Source organism: Dendrobates tinctorius, unplaced genomic scaffold, assembly GCF_039654945.1.
Source record: "Dendrobates tinctorius isolate UK_male_01 unplaced genomic scaffold, ASM3965494v1 ptg000029l, whole genome shotgun sequence".
In the NCBI taxonomy this organism is placed as follows: Eukaryota; Metazoa; Chordata; class Amphibia; order Anura; family Dendrobatidae; genus Dendrobates; species Dendrobates tinctorius.
The window spans coordinates 26,327,501-26,340,578 of record NW_027361697.1 but is presented as its reverse complement, the minus strand read 5'-3'; the positions used below and the strand labels follow the sequence as shown (position 1 = coordinate 26,340,578).

Sequence of the window (13,078 nt, the reverse complement as noted above, 5' to 3'; positions counted from 1 at the left end):
GTCATAACATCGAGGGCTTTTGGGAATTAGGTGTATATGGTGAGTATGTACTCTATGTTATACGTTGTATGTACTGTCTGTAATGTATGTGTATATGTACTGAATTTTTTTTCTTTTTTTTTTTTTTTTTTCACTTGACATGCATTGTCTGATGGGACTACTTTTCCATCATCGGCAATGCAGTAGCCCCATCAGACAATGGCTGCTTACACAGCAGACACACATACAGGGACACAGACACGCACATACAGGGACACACGCAGACCCCCGCACACAGATAGACGCAGACCCCGCCCCACACACAGACACGTACACATTCTCCACCCACACACTTCCTTCCTCCCAATCTGCAGCATTTCTAGCACCCACATCCGCAGGAAATCCACAGATATTTTTTACATCTGTGGTTTTGCTGCGGATGTGCCTGACTTAATGGAAGTCAATGGGTGCAGAAACGCTGCAGATCCGCAAAATTAATTGACATGCTGCGGAAAAAAACCGCTGTGTTTCTGCGTGGATTTTTCTGCAGAATGTTCACAACAAATCTTCATTTCCCATAGGTTTACACTGGCTGTGCACTACACTGCGGATTTGATGCGAATCCGTGCGGCCAAAAACGCTGCGGATCCGCATCAAAATCTACAACGTGTGCACACAGCCTTATGACCAGGCCAATTTTTACAATTCTGATCACTGTCAATTTATGAGGTTATAACTCTGGAGCGCTTCACAGTATCCCACTAATTCTGAGATTGATTTTTCGCTATGTATTGCACTTCATGTTAGTGGTAAAATTTCTTTGATATGACTTGCGTTTATTTATGAAAAAAACTGAAATAAGGCGAAAATTTTTAAAATTTTACAATTTTTGAACTTTTGTGCCCTTAAATCAGAGAGATGTCACACAAAATACTTAACATTTCCCACATGTCTACTTTACATCAGCACAATTTTTTAAACAAAATTTTTTTTTTTTTTTTAGGACGTTATAAGGGTTAAAAGTTGTCCAGCGATTTCTCATTTTTACAACAAAATTTACAACACCATTTGTTTTTTAGGGACCACATCATATTTAAGTCACTTTGAGGGGTCTATATGATAGAAAATACCCAGAAAATACCCAAAAGTGACACCATTCTAAAAACTGCACCCCTCATGGTGCTCAAAACCACTTTCAAGAAGTTTATTAACCCTTCAGGTGCTTCACGGGAACTGAAGCAATGTGGAAGGAAAAAAATTAACATTTAACTTTTCTTTTTTTACAAACATTTTACGTCAGAACCAATTTTTTTTATTTTCACAAGTGTGAAAAGAGAAAATGAACCACAAAATTTGTTGTGCAATTTCTCCTGAATACGCCAATACCTCATATGTGGGGGTAAACCACTGTTTGGGCGCACAGCAGAGCTCAGAAAGGAAGGAGAGCCGTTTTTCAATGCAGAACTGGCAGGAATTGAGATCGGATGCCATGTCGCGTTTGGAGATCCCCTGATGTGCCTAAACAGTGGAAACCACCCACAAGTGACCCCATTTTGGAAACTAGACCCCCCAAGGAACTTATCTAGATGTGTGGTGAGCACTTTGAACCCCCAAGTGCTTCACAGAAGTTTATACCGTAGAGCCATGAAAATCGGGGTGGATCAGGGACCCTACTTCGTTCTCCTCTGATGTGCGATTTTTTTTTTTTTTTTTTGCGGTCGCCGTTATACGGTTAGTAACGGCGATCGCAACCCCGGGGTAAGTAAAAACCGACCTAAATCATGTTCTCTGGGGTCTCGACTACCCCCGGCAGCCGAGACCCCGGAGAAATTCCGACTCTGAGGGGGCGCGTTACTTTTTTGCAGACAAAAGGCATATGAAAAGGCACATTGATCGAAATGAGTCTATGACCTGTCTGCAAAAAACAATGGATCGCACATGTCTTAGAAACATCGATGCGTGAAACAGATCTCAGCTGGTCTGATCCCCACTTGAAAGGAACAATGATAGCGGCAGCCTGGAGGGTTTTTACATGGGATTAATCACAGGATGTCTATAATTATGTCTCCATTAGCAAGCGTGCTCGGATGAGAGGTTATTAGAGCGTGCTCGGGCGCTAACCCCGATGTTGCAGCAGGCCGTGGACCAGAGATGAGTGACTTGATTGTCTATGTCAGTAATTTGCGTCCGCTGGAGGGGAATCCTGCAATTCTGGTTACTTCCCGGCACTTGCGATGTCGTGCCCAGCTCATTAATGTAGAGCCAGGACTGCCGAGAGGTTAGAGCCTCCCATCCAGCGACCACAGATTACCCACCGGGTAACTAGCCCGGAGCCCTCGGACTCAATTCTCCCATTACTATTCTCGACACGCCATAAGAAATGATTAAATGCCATTCTTCAATCATAGTGCCGCCATGTAACCCTAGCCTCAATCTGTGCACAAACTCGAAGGTTTTTTTTGTTTTTTTTAACGCTAGCAGTAGATGAGTGAAGTAACCTTACTTCTTGTCTTACCTTGATAAAACAAAATCGTATAAATTTTTCAAATTGGCCCTTCGTTTCTGGTCCGCAAAATGCTGTTATTGGGATAGCAGACAGTTTCTAAAATAAAAGTGTATATGGGTAAAATATAGGTTTCAACCGTAATGTTAAAGCACCACTTCAGTGGGGGTTTTTTATCGCATCGCTGGAGTGATGCTTTAACTGTAATTCTCCTGCCCCCTCTGTCATACTCCCCTGCCGCCGCCTCCATCCTTTTCCAGCGTCGCTCCTGTCGATCTCCGGTGAAAAGTGACCTGGCGACAGCTCCAGTGTTTCATGGAGCGGCGCAGAGGTAACTTTTCAATACAAGTCTATGGGAGCGTCGTTCTGGCTCTCAGAAACTTGCATTGCGCGCTTGTGAAGTAGCTTCTGACTTTTGGACAGTCAGAATCTGTGCTCACAAGATGGCGCCGCGGGACCAGAGCGGTGCTGAAAAACTGTGGCGACAGAGTGTGAGTATATGATCAGGGCAGGGAACTTACATTTAAAGCGCCACTCCAGGGCTGGGAAAAAATGATAAACCCAGTTGCAGTGGCGCTTTAAAGAATGCCTAACGTTTCAACTCTTACTTCATATATCAATAGGACAACATGAACATAAGCAACTTTGTTATATATCTTTTCAGAGAAATCTGCTTTGTGTTACTTGTGGAGCGGTCGTTCATTTTCAAAGTTCTCAATTCATGGGTAAAATCTGTCTTCAGTGAAAAAATTACAATGATGGTTTCTCTTTAAACCCGGATATAAAATCATTAAGCTATTGAAAGATGCATTTAAAGACTTTAGCAAAAAAGGCAGAGTGAATGGGAAATGCCACAAAGAACTGAAACTTTAGACGTCACCTGCAGTGACTGACACGGCCCCACTTCCTGCCTAAAAATGACAGCACATGCAGGATCCTGCCAACTCTGATGAGTGCAGGCCACAACAAAGAGAGAATCTCATTTTGTCAACAGGTGTCAAACCTGAAAGTTGAACCCGACACCGATTTATGGCATTTACTTCTGATTTGCCATAATTGCCTCAGATGGTGATATACCTTTAAAGGGAATCTGTCAGTGTGATCAAGCCTCCTAAGCTGTCTATATGGGTATGTAGATCATAGGAAGTCAAATAAAAGGATACCATGATATCTGTGATTTGACGTCTTATTCCAGAGAAATCCACATTTTTCTTAATATGCAATGAGCTGTTAAGATCTATGAGCCGGACATAGATCTCCCGGAGAATCTGCCTCCAGAGATCATTATAAATGAAAGGAGGTGTTACTAGTGTGAGACATGTAGCTCTGGAGCGCATACTGTCCGTCATTGCATGTCTCACACTGGTAAAACATGTAATGACGGACAGTCTGGGCTCCTGAGCTACATGTCTTACACTAGTAACACCTTCTTTCATTTATAATACACTCTGAAGGCAGATTCTCGGGGAGATCTAGGTCTGGCCCATAGACCTTAACAGCTCTTTGGATATAACAAAAAAACGTGGATTTCTCTGGAATAAGACACCGGATCACAGATATCATTGTATTCAACATTCTATGACATACATGTCTGTATAGACGGCTTAAGAGGACTGATCCTACTGACAGAATCCCTTTAAAGGAAATCTGTTAGCAGGTTTTTGATATGCAATCTGAGAAAAACATGAGATAGGGCCTGAGAAACTGATTTCAGTAACCTGTCACTTATTAGGCTGTGTGCTGTTTCAATACAGTGAGTTTTATCATAAGGAGATTATCACTGCCAGGATTGTGTCATGACTGCTGCACCCAGTAAACTAAAACATTCCTGGAATCAGGGTCTCTTCCTACATTATAGTTGTCTAAGATAAGGTAGCAAACAACTGCTGACAGATTCCCTTTAAGTTTTCCTGCCACTTTTGAGCTCAATTCAATAATTTTACCAGGAGATTATTGTCACCCGTGATACAATACAATCACACATAGAATATTGCTGCTCACCTTTGTTTTTATCATCCACTTAATAAATTTGTAATCATAAGCTTCATCACTCTTGAAATTGGAAAGGTCCACACCTTGAACAAGTCACAAAATAAAGAATAATGGAGATAATAAGCATCCTCAATGTACTTAACAAAGAAACGAACTTTTAAATGCCCCGATCTGTGGGGCTGATCTTCCTCCAGTTAGAACAGTTTTTATATACCCCAGTTAAAGGGAAGGTGCCATCCCAAAAAAAAAATTTTCAGCAATTGAAAAAATGTAAAGAATTAATGTTTACATTTTCTTAAAAAATATTATCATTTGTTTTTAATTTTGTAAAATATGAAAAATAGTTTTAAAAAGTTTGGCATTGCCACTTGTTAACACTAGGGGGAGCAGCAACTGAAGTTTGGCACAAAAACCTAGTGTACAACTAGCTCACATTACTGTCCTGCAGTAATTATGGGCGTACAGTGTCCATGATGTTTGATTTTGATATATGATCATGCCCTAAAATGGACACTGTATGGGTGGAATCTGCTGACATGGGTGTGGTAACAAACATGAACCTAGCATTCAACTTAAAGGTATTTGTAAGGCGGTTTATTGTAGTACACGAAAAAAGACGTTTCGGTCAACCGGCCACCGCATCTGGAGGCACGTTTGCCCCTCTCCTATATACTGACAAGCTCATTACCTTAGAGAGATCATTCTCCTCAATGCCTAAAGCACCATCGTCCTTTCTGATAGATGCCTATAAGCTCTACACAATCTATATACCACACGTAACTGAAGAAGGTCACATTGACCGAAACGTCTTTTTTCGTGTACTACAATAAACCGCCTTACAAATACCTTTAAGTTGAGTGCTAGGTTCATGTTTGTTGCTTTAACGGTTTGGGAACCTAACCTTAGCACCATCTTGAGTTGTGCTCACAGTGTTCTTTCTAGACATGGGTGTGGTGTCACTCCTCTCCTCCCCTACTGGGTGCTTGCTAAGGGAAAAGAGAGGATGACATTTAGGAACACAGTGAGCAGCCATTTTGATGGGGCCTGCAAAGTTACTGACTGTCTTTTCATGTAAAGTCTGGATCAGAACAGGTCATCAATCAGCAGAAATGTTTCCTGGATTTCTGTGGAGCAGACAAGAAGACGGTCCATCCATGTGTATAAAACACAGCGCTCTATGTACAATCCCTGGCACCGAACAGGGTGCCCCCCACAGACCAGCACACTGCTCTCCTGAAATACTCTGTGCTGCTGTCACCCTGCTCCTCCACCATATATCAGGCCCTGTCGCCCCGCTTTCACATATCACCAGGACAGGATCTGAGGAGAGGAATGGGGTCTTCGGTCACCGAGGATGGCAGGCAGCAAGGATTCTGGGAGCAGGGTGACAGCAGCACTGAGTATTTCAGGAGAGCAGTGCGCTGGTCTATGGAGGGCACAGAGGGAGATATATGGGGGAGGAGCAGGGTGACAGCAGCACAGAGTATTTCAGGAGAGCAGTGCGCTGGTCTATGGGGGGCACAGAGGGAGATATATGGGGGAGGAGCAGGGTGACAGCAGCACAGAGTATTTCAGGAGAGCAGTGCGCTGGTCTATGGGGGGCACACAGAGATATATGGTAGAGGGAGCAGAGTGACAGCAGCACAGAGTATTTCAGGAGAGCAGTGTGCTGGTCTATGGGGGAAACAGAGGGAGATATGGTAGAGGGAGCAGAGTGACAGCAGCACAGAGTATTTCAGGAGAGCAGTGCGCTGGTCTATGGGGGACACAGAGGGAGATATATAGGGGAGGAGCAGGGAGACAGCAGCACAGAAATCCAGGAAACATTTCTGCTGATTGATGGCCTGTTCTGATCCAGACTTTGCATGCAAAGACCCCACTCCCCTCCTCAGATTCTGTCCTGGCGATGTGTGAAAGCGAGGCGACAGGCGCAGTCCGGGGTGACACTGAGAAGCAGGCTGGGGGGGAATGGAGCCATACAGTAACGATAAAAATGAGACCCCTCTCTTCAGCTGCCTCCCCAGCCCTCCCCTGACTGCACCTATTACCCCTGACCCGTGTACAGGTGCTCAGCCAGAACCACCCTAGAATGGGTCCCCTTTTAGCAGATCACAAATAATACCGCCATATACTTCACACACAATGCCGCCATATAGATCATACACAATACCACCATGTAGATCACACACAAAACCAGCAGGGTGACAGCAGCACAGAGTATTTCAGGAGAGCAGTATCACACGGCAGAGAATTAGATACACGGCTCATCAGACAGTATCACACAGGATAGGATTAGATACACGGTTCAGCAGTCAGTATCACACAGGAGAGGATTAGATACACGGCTCAGCAGTCAGTATCACACAGGGGAGGATTAGATACACGGCTCAGCAGACAGTATCACACAGGATAGGATTAGATACACGGTTCAGCAGTCAGTATCACACAGGATAGGATTAGATACACGGCTCAGCAGGCAGTATCACAGGAGACAGTATTACAGATATGCTCACACTGGTGTAACTGCCCCCCCCATACACTAGACTATGGGCTGTATATGTCACTGTCACTATAAAAGCAAAGGTGTCAGATTACCGGAGATCACTGGGGCTGTGTGTGAGTGAGGAAGCGGAGACAGAGAAGGAGGACAGTGGAGCTGGAGCAGGAAGCACGGTGCAGAAAGTCGAGCTCAGCAGATAGCACTGGGCTACAGTAAAATGGCGCCCAGCCACACCTACAGCAGTGAATGGTGCAGACCACAGGGGCGTGCCCAGTTCACTGCTAATGAGGCTGCATGGTGGGGTCGGGAGCCGACGCAGTCTCCTATGTCCAGGGACGGCCATATTTGCAGACTGTATGAGTCCTCCACAGATCTGCAAATCAAGATGTCAGCGCCCAGTGGCTACATTAAAACATTATTACAAACAAACCATAAATCCTAGTTAGTACAACATTTGCTTTAACAACATGTTTTGTTACTTATTCTTTTTTTGCAAATTATATAAAATTTCGGCACCTTCCCTTTAAGAGGGTCCTACCACTATAGCCTTAGGTAATAGGATCCTACCAATACTGTATAGCCCCAGGTAATAGAGTTCTACCAGTATAGCCCCATGTAATAGGGTTTTACCAGTATAGCCCCAGGTAATGGGGTTCTACCAGTATAGCCCCAGGCAATGGGGTTCTACCAGTATAGCCCAAGGTAATGGGGTCCTACCAGTATAGCCCCAGGTAATAGGGTCCTACCAGTATAGCCCCAGGTAATAGGGTCCTACCAGTATAGCCCCAGGCAATAGGGTTCTACCAGTATAGCCCCAGCAATAGGGTCCTACCAGTATAGCCCAAGGTAATGGGGTCCTACCAGTATAGCCCCAGGTAATGGGGTCCTACCAGAAGGATCCTCCAAGTAGCCGTTTTATGCAATGCAAAGATTTCAGAGGAACCAAATGAAGTCCTCTATGTGGCATCAAATAATAATGCATTGGATTTATGGAAAAATTCACCCAAAAACGTTGAAACTTCTTGGTACAGTTACCTGTGGATTTGCTGCATTTCCTTTGCAGAAACACAATAAAAACACAGATACATTTTACAGCATAACAGTGGATTTTTCACATCTTGCTCAATTGTAAAGGAAAAAAATCTGTAAAGAAAGAGCATAACTGCTACAAGAAAAATGGATTAAAAAAAAAAAAAATGTACATCATTAAAAAAAATTTCCTGAGCGGTAAGACGCTGCATTTTTAGTGCAGGAAAATTTGCAGCAAAATCCAACAAAGGAAAAAAACAAAACCAAAAAAAAACAACAAAGTCAGCATTTACCCTACAGCAAGTAAATAATAAAAGGAAGATTACATGTAAATAACATGGGGTACTTTGTTAATGCTATTTTGATAAAAAAAAAAAAAAAAAAGCATAAAAGTCATCCCACCGAGTCAAGGTGTACCCATGGGTGTTATTCACTATTAACTTTACTGATTTACTTGCGGGTTTTTCTTTTTTTCTGGGGTTTTGGCTGTGAAATGGCCACAGCATGAATGTCCTGTTACACTTTGCATGTATACCGGCTTATAGTCCAGCTCGTTTATTTTGCTTGGCTGAAATTTTGCAGCAGTAAATGCTCATCACTGCAACTTAGATTAAAGTGGTTTTCCCACAAACAAAGTTCATTTTAATCACTAGATCTTGGAATAATATTAAGTCGCCCAATTGGATGTGTGTAAATACAATGTTCCTGTGCTGAGATAATCATATAAATGTGCCCGTACTGTGTAATGGCCATGTCTGACTGTACAGGAACATGGTCTGATCATACCACAGCTCCTGGGCAGGGGAGGAGAAAAAGAGAATACAGACAGGACAACACGGGGGTCACAAATAATTATTTCTTGGAAGCAAAATATTATTTTAAAAATAAGGCAGGGAAATGTTTTATCTCACAAAAAGAATCAGCTGTGATCCCCTGTCTATATACTGTGTTTTGCTTCCTCCCCTGCCCAGGAGCTGCGGTATGATCAGACCATGATCCTGCACGGTCAGACACAGCCATTACACAGTACACAGCAGGGGCACATTTATAAGATTATCTCAGCACAGGAACATTTTACTTAAACACATCCAATTGTGGGACTTAGTATTCCAAGATCTATTGATTAAAATTAACTTTGTTCGTGGGAAAACCCCTTTAAATGGTTATTTCAGCCAATCCCCTTTACCGCCCCATCCACTGAAATCAAAGTGACCCAAGAGTCCCTATTAATCATCAAAACAGAAGACTCCATCAGCAGCTAGTAGTTTACACTGAGTAGTGGTGAGGCACAATTCCAGCCACGCCATGCATAGTATAGGACACTGACAATATTTTGAGGTGATCGTTTCGGTTCCCATTCTGGATCTCCAGCAGATGTTCTATCACGGACCCTGACGGGACTGTCGGAAAAAGAAAATATTTTATATATACGGAAAAGCATTGGTTACCTAGTCCAGAAACATCAGCAACCATGAAATATCCTCCTTCTGGGATGACAGGCTTAAGCCCGGCTTTCTCAAGCAATCCAGCCATTCGGTCACGTTTCCCTTCCAGCTCCCTGGGCAGTGCAGAGAAGTAGCACTCAGGCTCATCCATCCTTTTCAAGTCCTTGAACAGAGCATGTGCCAAGGCTTCCTAAAGGAACACGGGCGGACACTAGTCCTCTCGGTAAAGTAACAGTATGCGCACAATATGAAAAAAAAACTCTAAGGCTATGTGCTGCACACGTATGCAGAAAATTTCTGCATAAAAACCGGACTCCTTCCCAGAGAATGCGCATTTTTTACCGCAATTTTTGCGCGTTTTTGCCGTGATTTTTTCCGGAGTGTCCCCAGACACACAGAAAATAGCCAGAAATGAGGAATTTACAGCGAAATTAATGAGCATGCTGCGTTTCTTTCGCGGTAAAAAACGCATCAATATGCACAAAATTTGGAAAATGAATGGGAAGCTTCTTTTAGGCGTTTTTTGAGCGGATTTTTTGGTAAATCCACGGGAAAAACGCGAAAAAAAACGCAACGTGTTAACACAGCCTTAATCATTCCGGAGGAGATACATTTTTATACATAGGAAAGTCAAAATATCCGTTTCTCACACCGCAGTCACAAAAGAACAAGAATAAAAGTGCACCGCGGTGACCGGAGAGACAGCGACCTCGTACGGTTTTAATATCACCGAAGTGTGTTGGGGGGGGGGATTCTCCTTCGAACGTTCCATTAGCTGATATTTGGGGAAAATGTACAGAAAATTTGAAATAAACGTCTACTTTTCTATTTTACACATTTTTATGACCACATAGGACAGCTGAAAACATTTCAAAATTGCTTTCCCCAGAAATAAAAGATTTTTTATTTTCAACAGAGGTGGGGTTGGGAACAGCGATCAGGACTGGTGGTGTCTTTTTTTTTTTTTTTTTTTACTGACCCCCGTAATGCCTTATTTTTTTTCCCCTTTAGGCTCAGGTTGGTATATTAGTGCCAGTTGGGGTGCAGACAGGCAGCCAAATCATATTGAGATAGCAATGCAATGCAAGAACTGCTTGGAGACTCTTGCAACCCGAGTGTGACAGCTGCATAGAAATACATGAAGCGGTCATGCTCAGGTGGGGAGAGCCACCGGCCAGTCCAATTATTGCGTTCTGATCTCGTTTTGATTTATATGGCCGTCTGACTGCGCCCTGATAGTGAAGAGTCTGCATTCTATCTGTATAGCAGAAGTCTCCTAGGACCCAGCGATGACATGATCATTGGGTTTGGAGGGGGAAGCGCTGACAGGAAGGCAGACATGATAATAACATCTCTTCCTTCTCTATGGGTAGTACCGTTGTATGCGACAGCCAGCTCCCCACCACACAGCTGTACAATCTCATGTAAAGCAGCTGACTTACTCTGCACTGACATTTTAAAACGTCAGTGCAGAGTGAAGTGCGGGCCACCTGGATGTTTAATGTCTTTGAACTGACTAAATAACACCACCATAGAAATAATATTTACCTGTAGTGGAGTAGGACAGGTATACAGAGTGTTCTGCTGGACTGTCTGCAAATGTTTGATGAGATGTGCGGGGCCAATGGACCAACCAAGCTGGAAGAAATAATTACTCAATGTTCTCTTCATTTTCAGCAACACCTATAAAACATCTTACATAGAGAAAATGCTAAAAATATATTTTCTTCCTTAATCTTCACATTTCCTTTTCCATTTTGTCTTTACAATTAAATTCAGACATACATGAAGGAATCTCTTCTATATCACAGTCCTACGGTCCAGTCTCCTCCTCACTGTCCTGTGTCTGCCTGTGAGACAACTGACTGCAGCCTCCCTGCTGTGTCCTGTGGGCAGTAGGATAAAAGATTCCCAAGCTGAATCCCTTAAGGCTGGGTTCACATAACATTATGGCAGTCCGTTTAACGGATTTCAATACACCGCATCCGTTAACGCACCCATAGACTGTCATAACGTGGCGCATCGCTAACAAATGTCAAAATCCGCACGCGTTAGCGATGTGCCGTCATGCTGTGACGGACCCTCAGACGCGGTCTGCAGCGTTTGAGGGTCCGTCACTGCTAGCGCAGATGGAGAAGCTGCGCTAGTGCGATCGCAAAACGCGATCAGAAAAATGAGTAGCATTAGCGCAGTCCGTTTAACACATGCGTTGAACGGACTGCTCTATCGCAATATGAACCTGGCCTAACCAAGGGATGGGGCTTTAGTAGGCCACAGCCAAAAAGTAAACTGCTCAACAAATTAACCACCTTGCTCTCTGCATGATTTGTACAAGACTGATTGATCGTTCCACTAATTTCTAGGTGCAACCTGAATCAGGACTTCTACAGTGCACATGATCGGTTCTCTTCCCACTTTGGCTTACTGGATTTTCTCCTCTGGTGTAAAGATCGGCATTTAGTCTCAAAATTTAAATTTGTGGTCTGGAAGAATAAAATAAAAGTAACATCGACTTATACAGAAAACAAGAATGCCTCCTTCCAATACTTACCTTCCATCCTGTTACACTGTATGCCTTCCCTGCACTTCCAATGGTTATCGTTCGATCCCACATACCTGGCAACAGTGCTAAAGAATGTAAAAAAAAAAAAAAAAGGTCCTTAAAAGTGTCTACGTCTCTTTCTATAGTCTCCGGTAACATTTTTTAAACTAGGTTTTCTCTGAAGCACGTTGGAGCATTCGTGCAGCCTGGCTCGGATTCATGCCGCTCGCGGTTTGGGCAGCATGTTTCAAGTGACTGGTTTCCTATAAGCCAGAATTCTGGCCTATTTCTTTTATTAAATCTTTCCAAGTGTGTTTGACTCTGGAAATGCAGCGCTAAAGGGTTTACAGAGTTAACTCTGAACACAGTAGCACTAGATATGTACTGTCCACACAGCAGTAATGGGTGAATCAATGTCACACACCCTCTGACCATCAGTAGTGCAAATCCAGATTTACCAAGGGTATCACAGAGGCTCAAGCTTGATAGACAGTTTTACAATACGTAAGTTTAGGTGTAGACCTCTTATTAGTTGATTTACATTTTTCCCCAAACTTTGGTGCAATCTTGGCGCAGGTTTATGGCCGTAGACCACAGTGCATGTAAACAAAGCTCGTAACAGCTAAAAACAGCAACATCTTCAATGACACATAATTGCAAACTTGATTTTTAACGCTAAATACATGTATTTAAGAAACATAGAAAAGATTTCAGAGGAGCACAACCAATATAGACCACATGCCAGGAGGCCAAAGAGAACTACAGACATGGGCTAGTCACCGCTAAGAGCCACCTCCATATCGGACGTCCAAAATGAGAGGGCACACAGAATAAATGCGTCTCTAGGCACGCAACGCAGGTCTTTGATGCATCATTTTAGTACATCTCCTCCAGTGTTTCTTTCCCCCCCATTATGATCTATAGATCACAGTTTGGAGGACGCCTCAGATATAACCAGGCGGCCTCCCATTACCTATCTTGATGTGTTTGCTCCCAGCGTACACCAGCCATTCATACACTTCATCACTGATACAGAGGACGTCGTGCTTGATGCACAGCTCAGCGATCGTCTGCAGTTCTTCCTTTGT

General features: G+C 43.4%; 1 protein-coding gene across 2 annotated transcripts in view; it reads right to left on the bottom strand.

The window, feature by feature from the left end:
- KYAT3 (kynurenine aminotransferase 3) overlaps nucleotides 1-13,078 on the bottom strand; it is a 61,840-nt gene that overhangs the window by 11,131 nt on the left and 37,631 nt on the right. For both annotated transcript variants that reach the window (XM_073571489.1, XM_073571490.1), the window contains 6 exons: nucleotides 12,964-13,078; nucleotides 12,000-12,076; nucleotides 10,997-11,086; nucleotides 9,452-9,638; nucleotides 4,484-4,557; nucleotides 2,495-2,581 (listed from right to left, as the gene is read on the bottom strand). The exon at nucleotides 12,964-13,078 is cut by the window's right edge and continues 6 nt beyond it. In XM_073571489.1, the coding sequence (XP_073427590.1) occupies nucleotides 2,495-2,581; nucleotides 4,484-4,557; nucleotides 9,452-9,638; nucleotides 10,997-11,086; nucleotides 12,000-12,076; nucleotides 12,964-13,078 (630 nt within the window). The remainder of the gene's footprint in view (nucleotides 1-2,494; nucleotides 2,582-4,483; nucleotides 4,558-9,451; nucleotides 9,639-10,996; nucleotides 11,087-11,999; nucleotides 12,077-12,963) is intronic.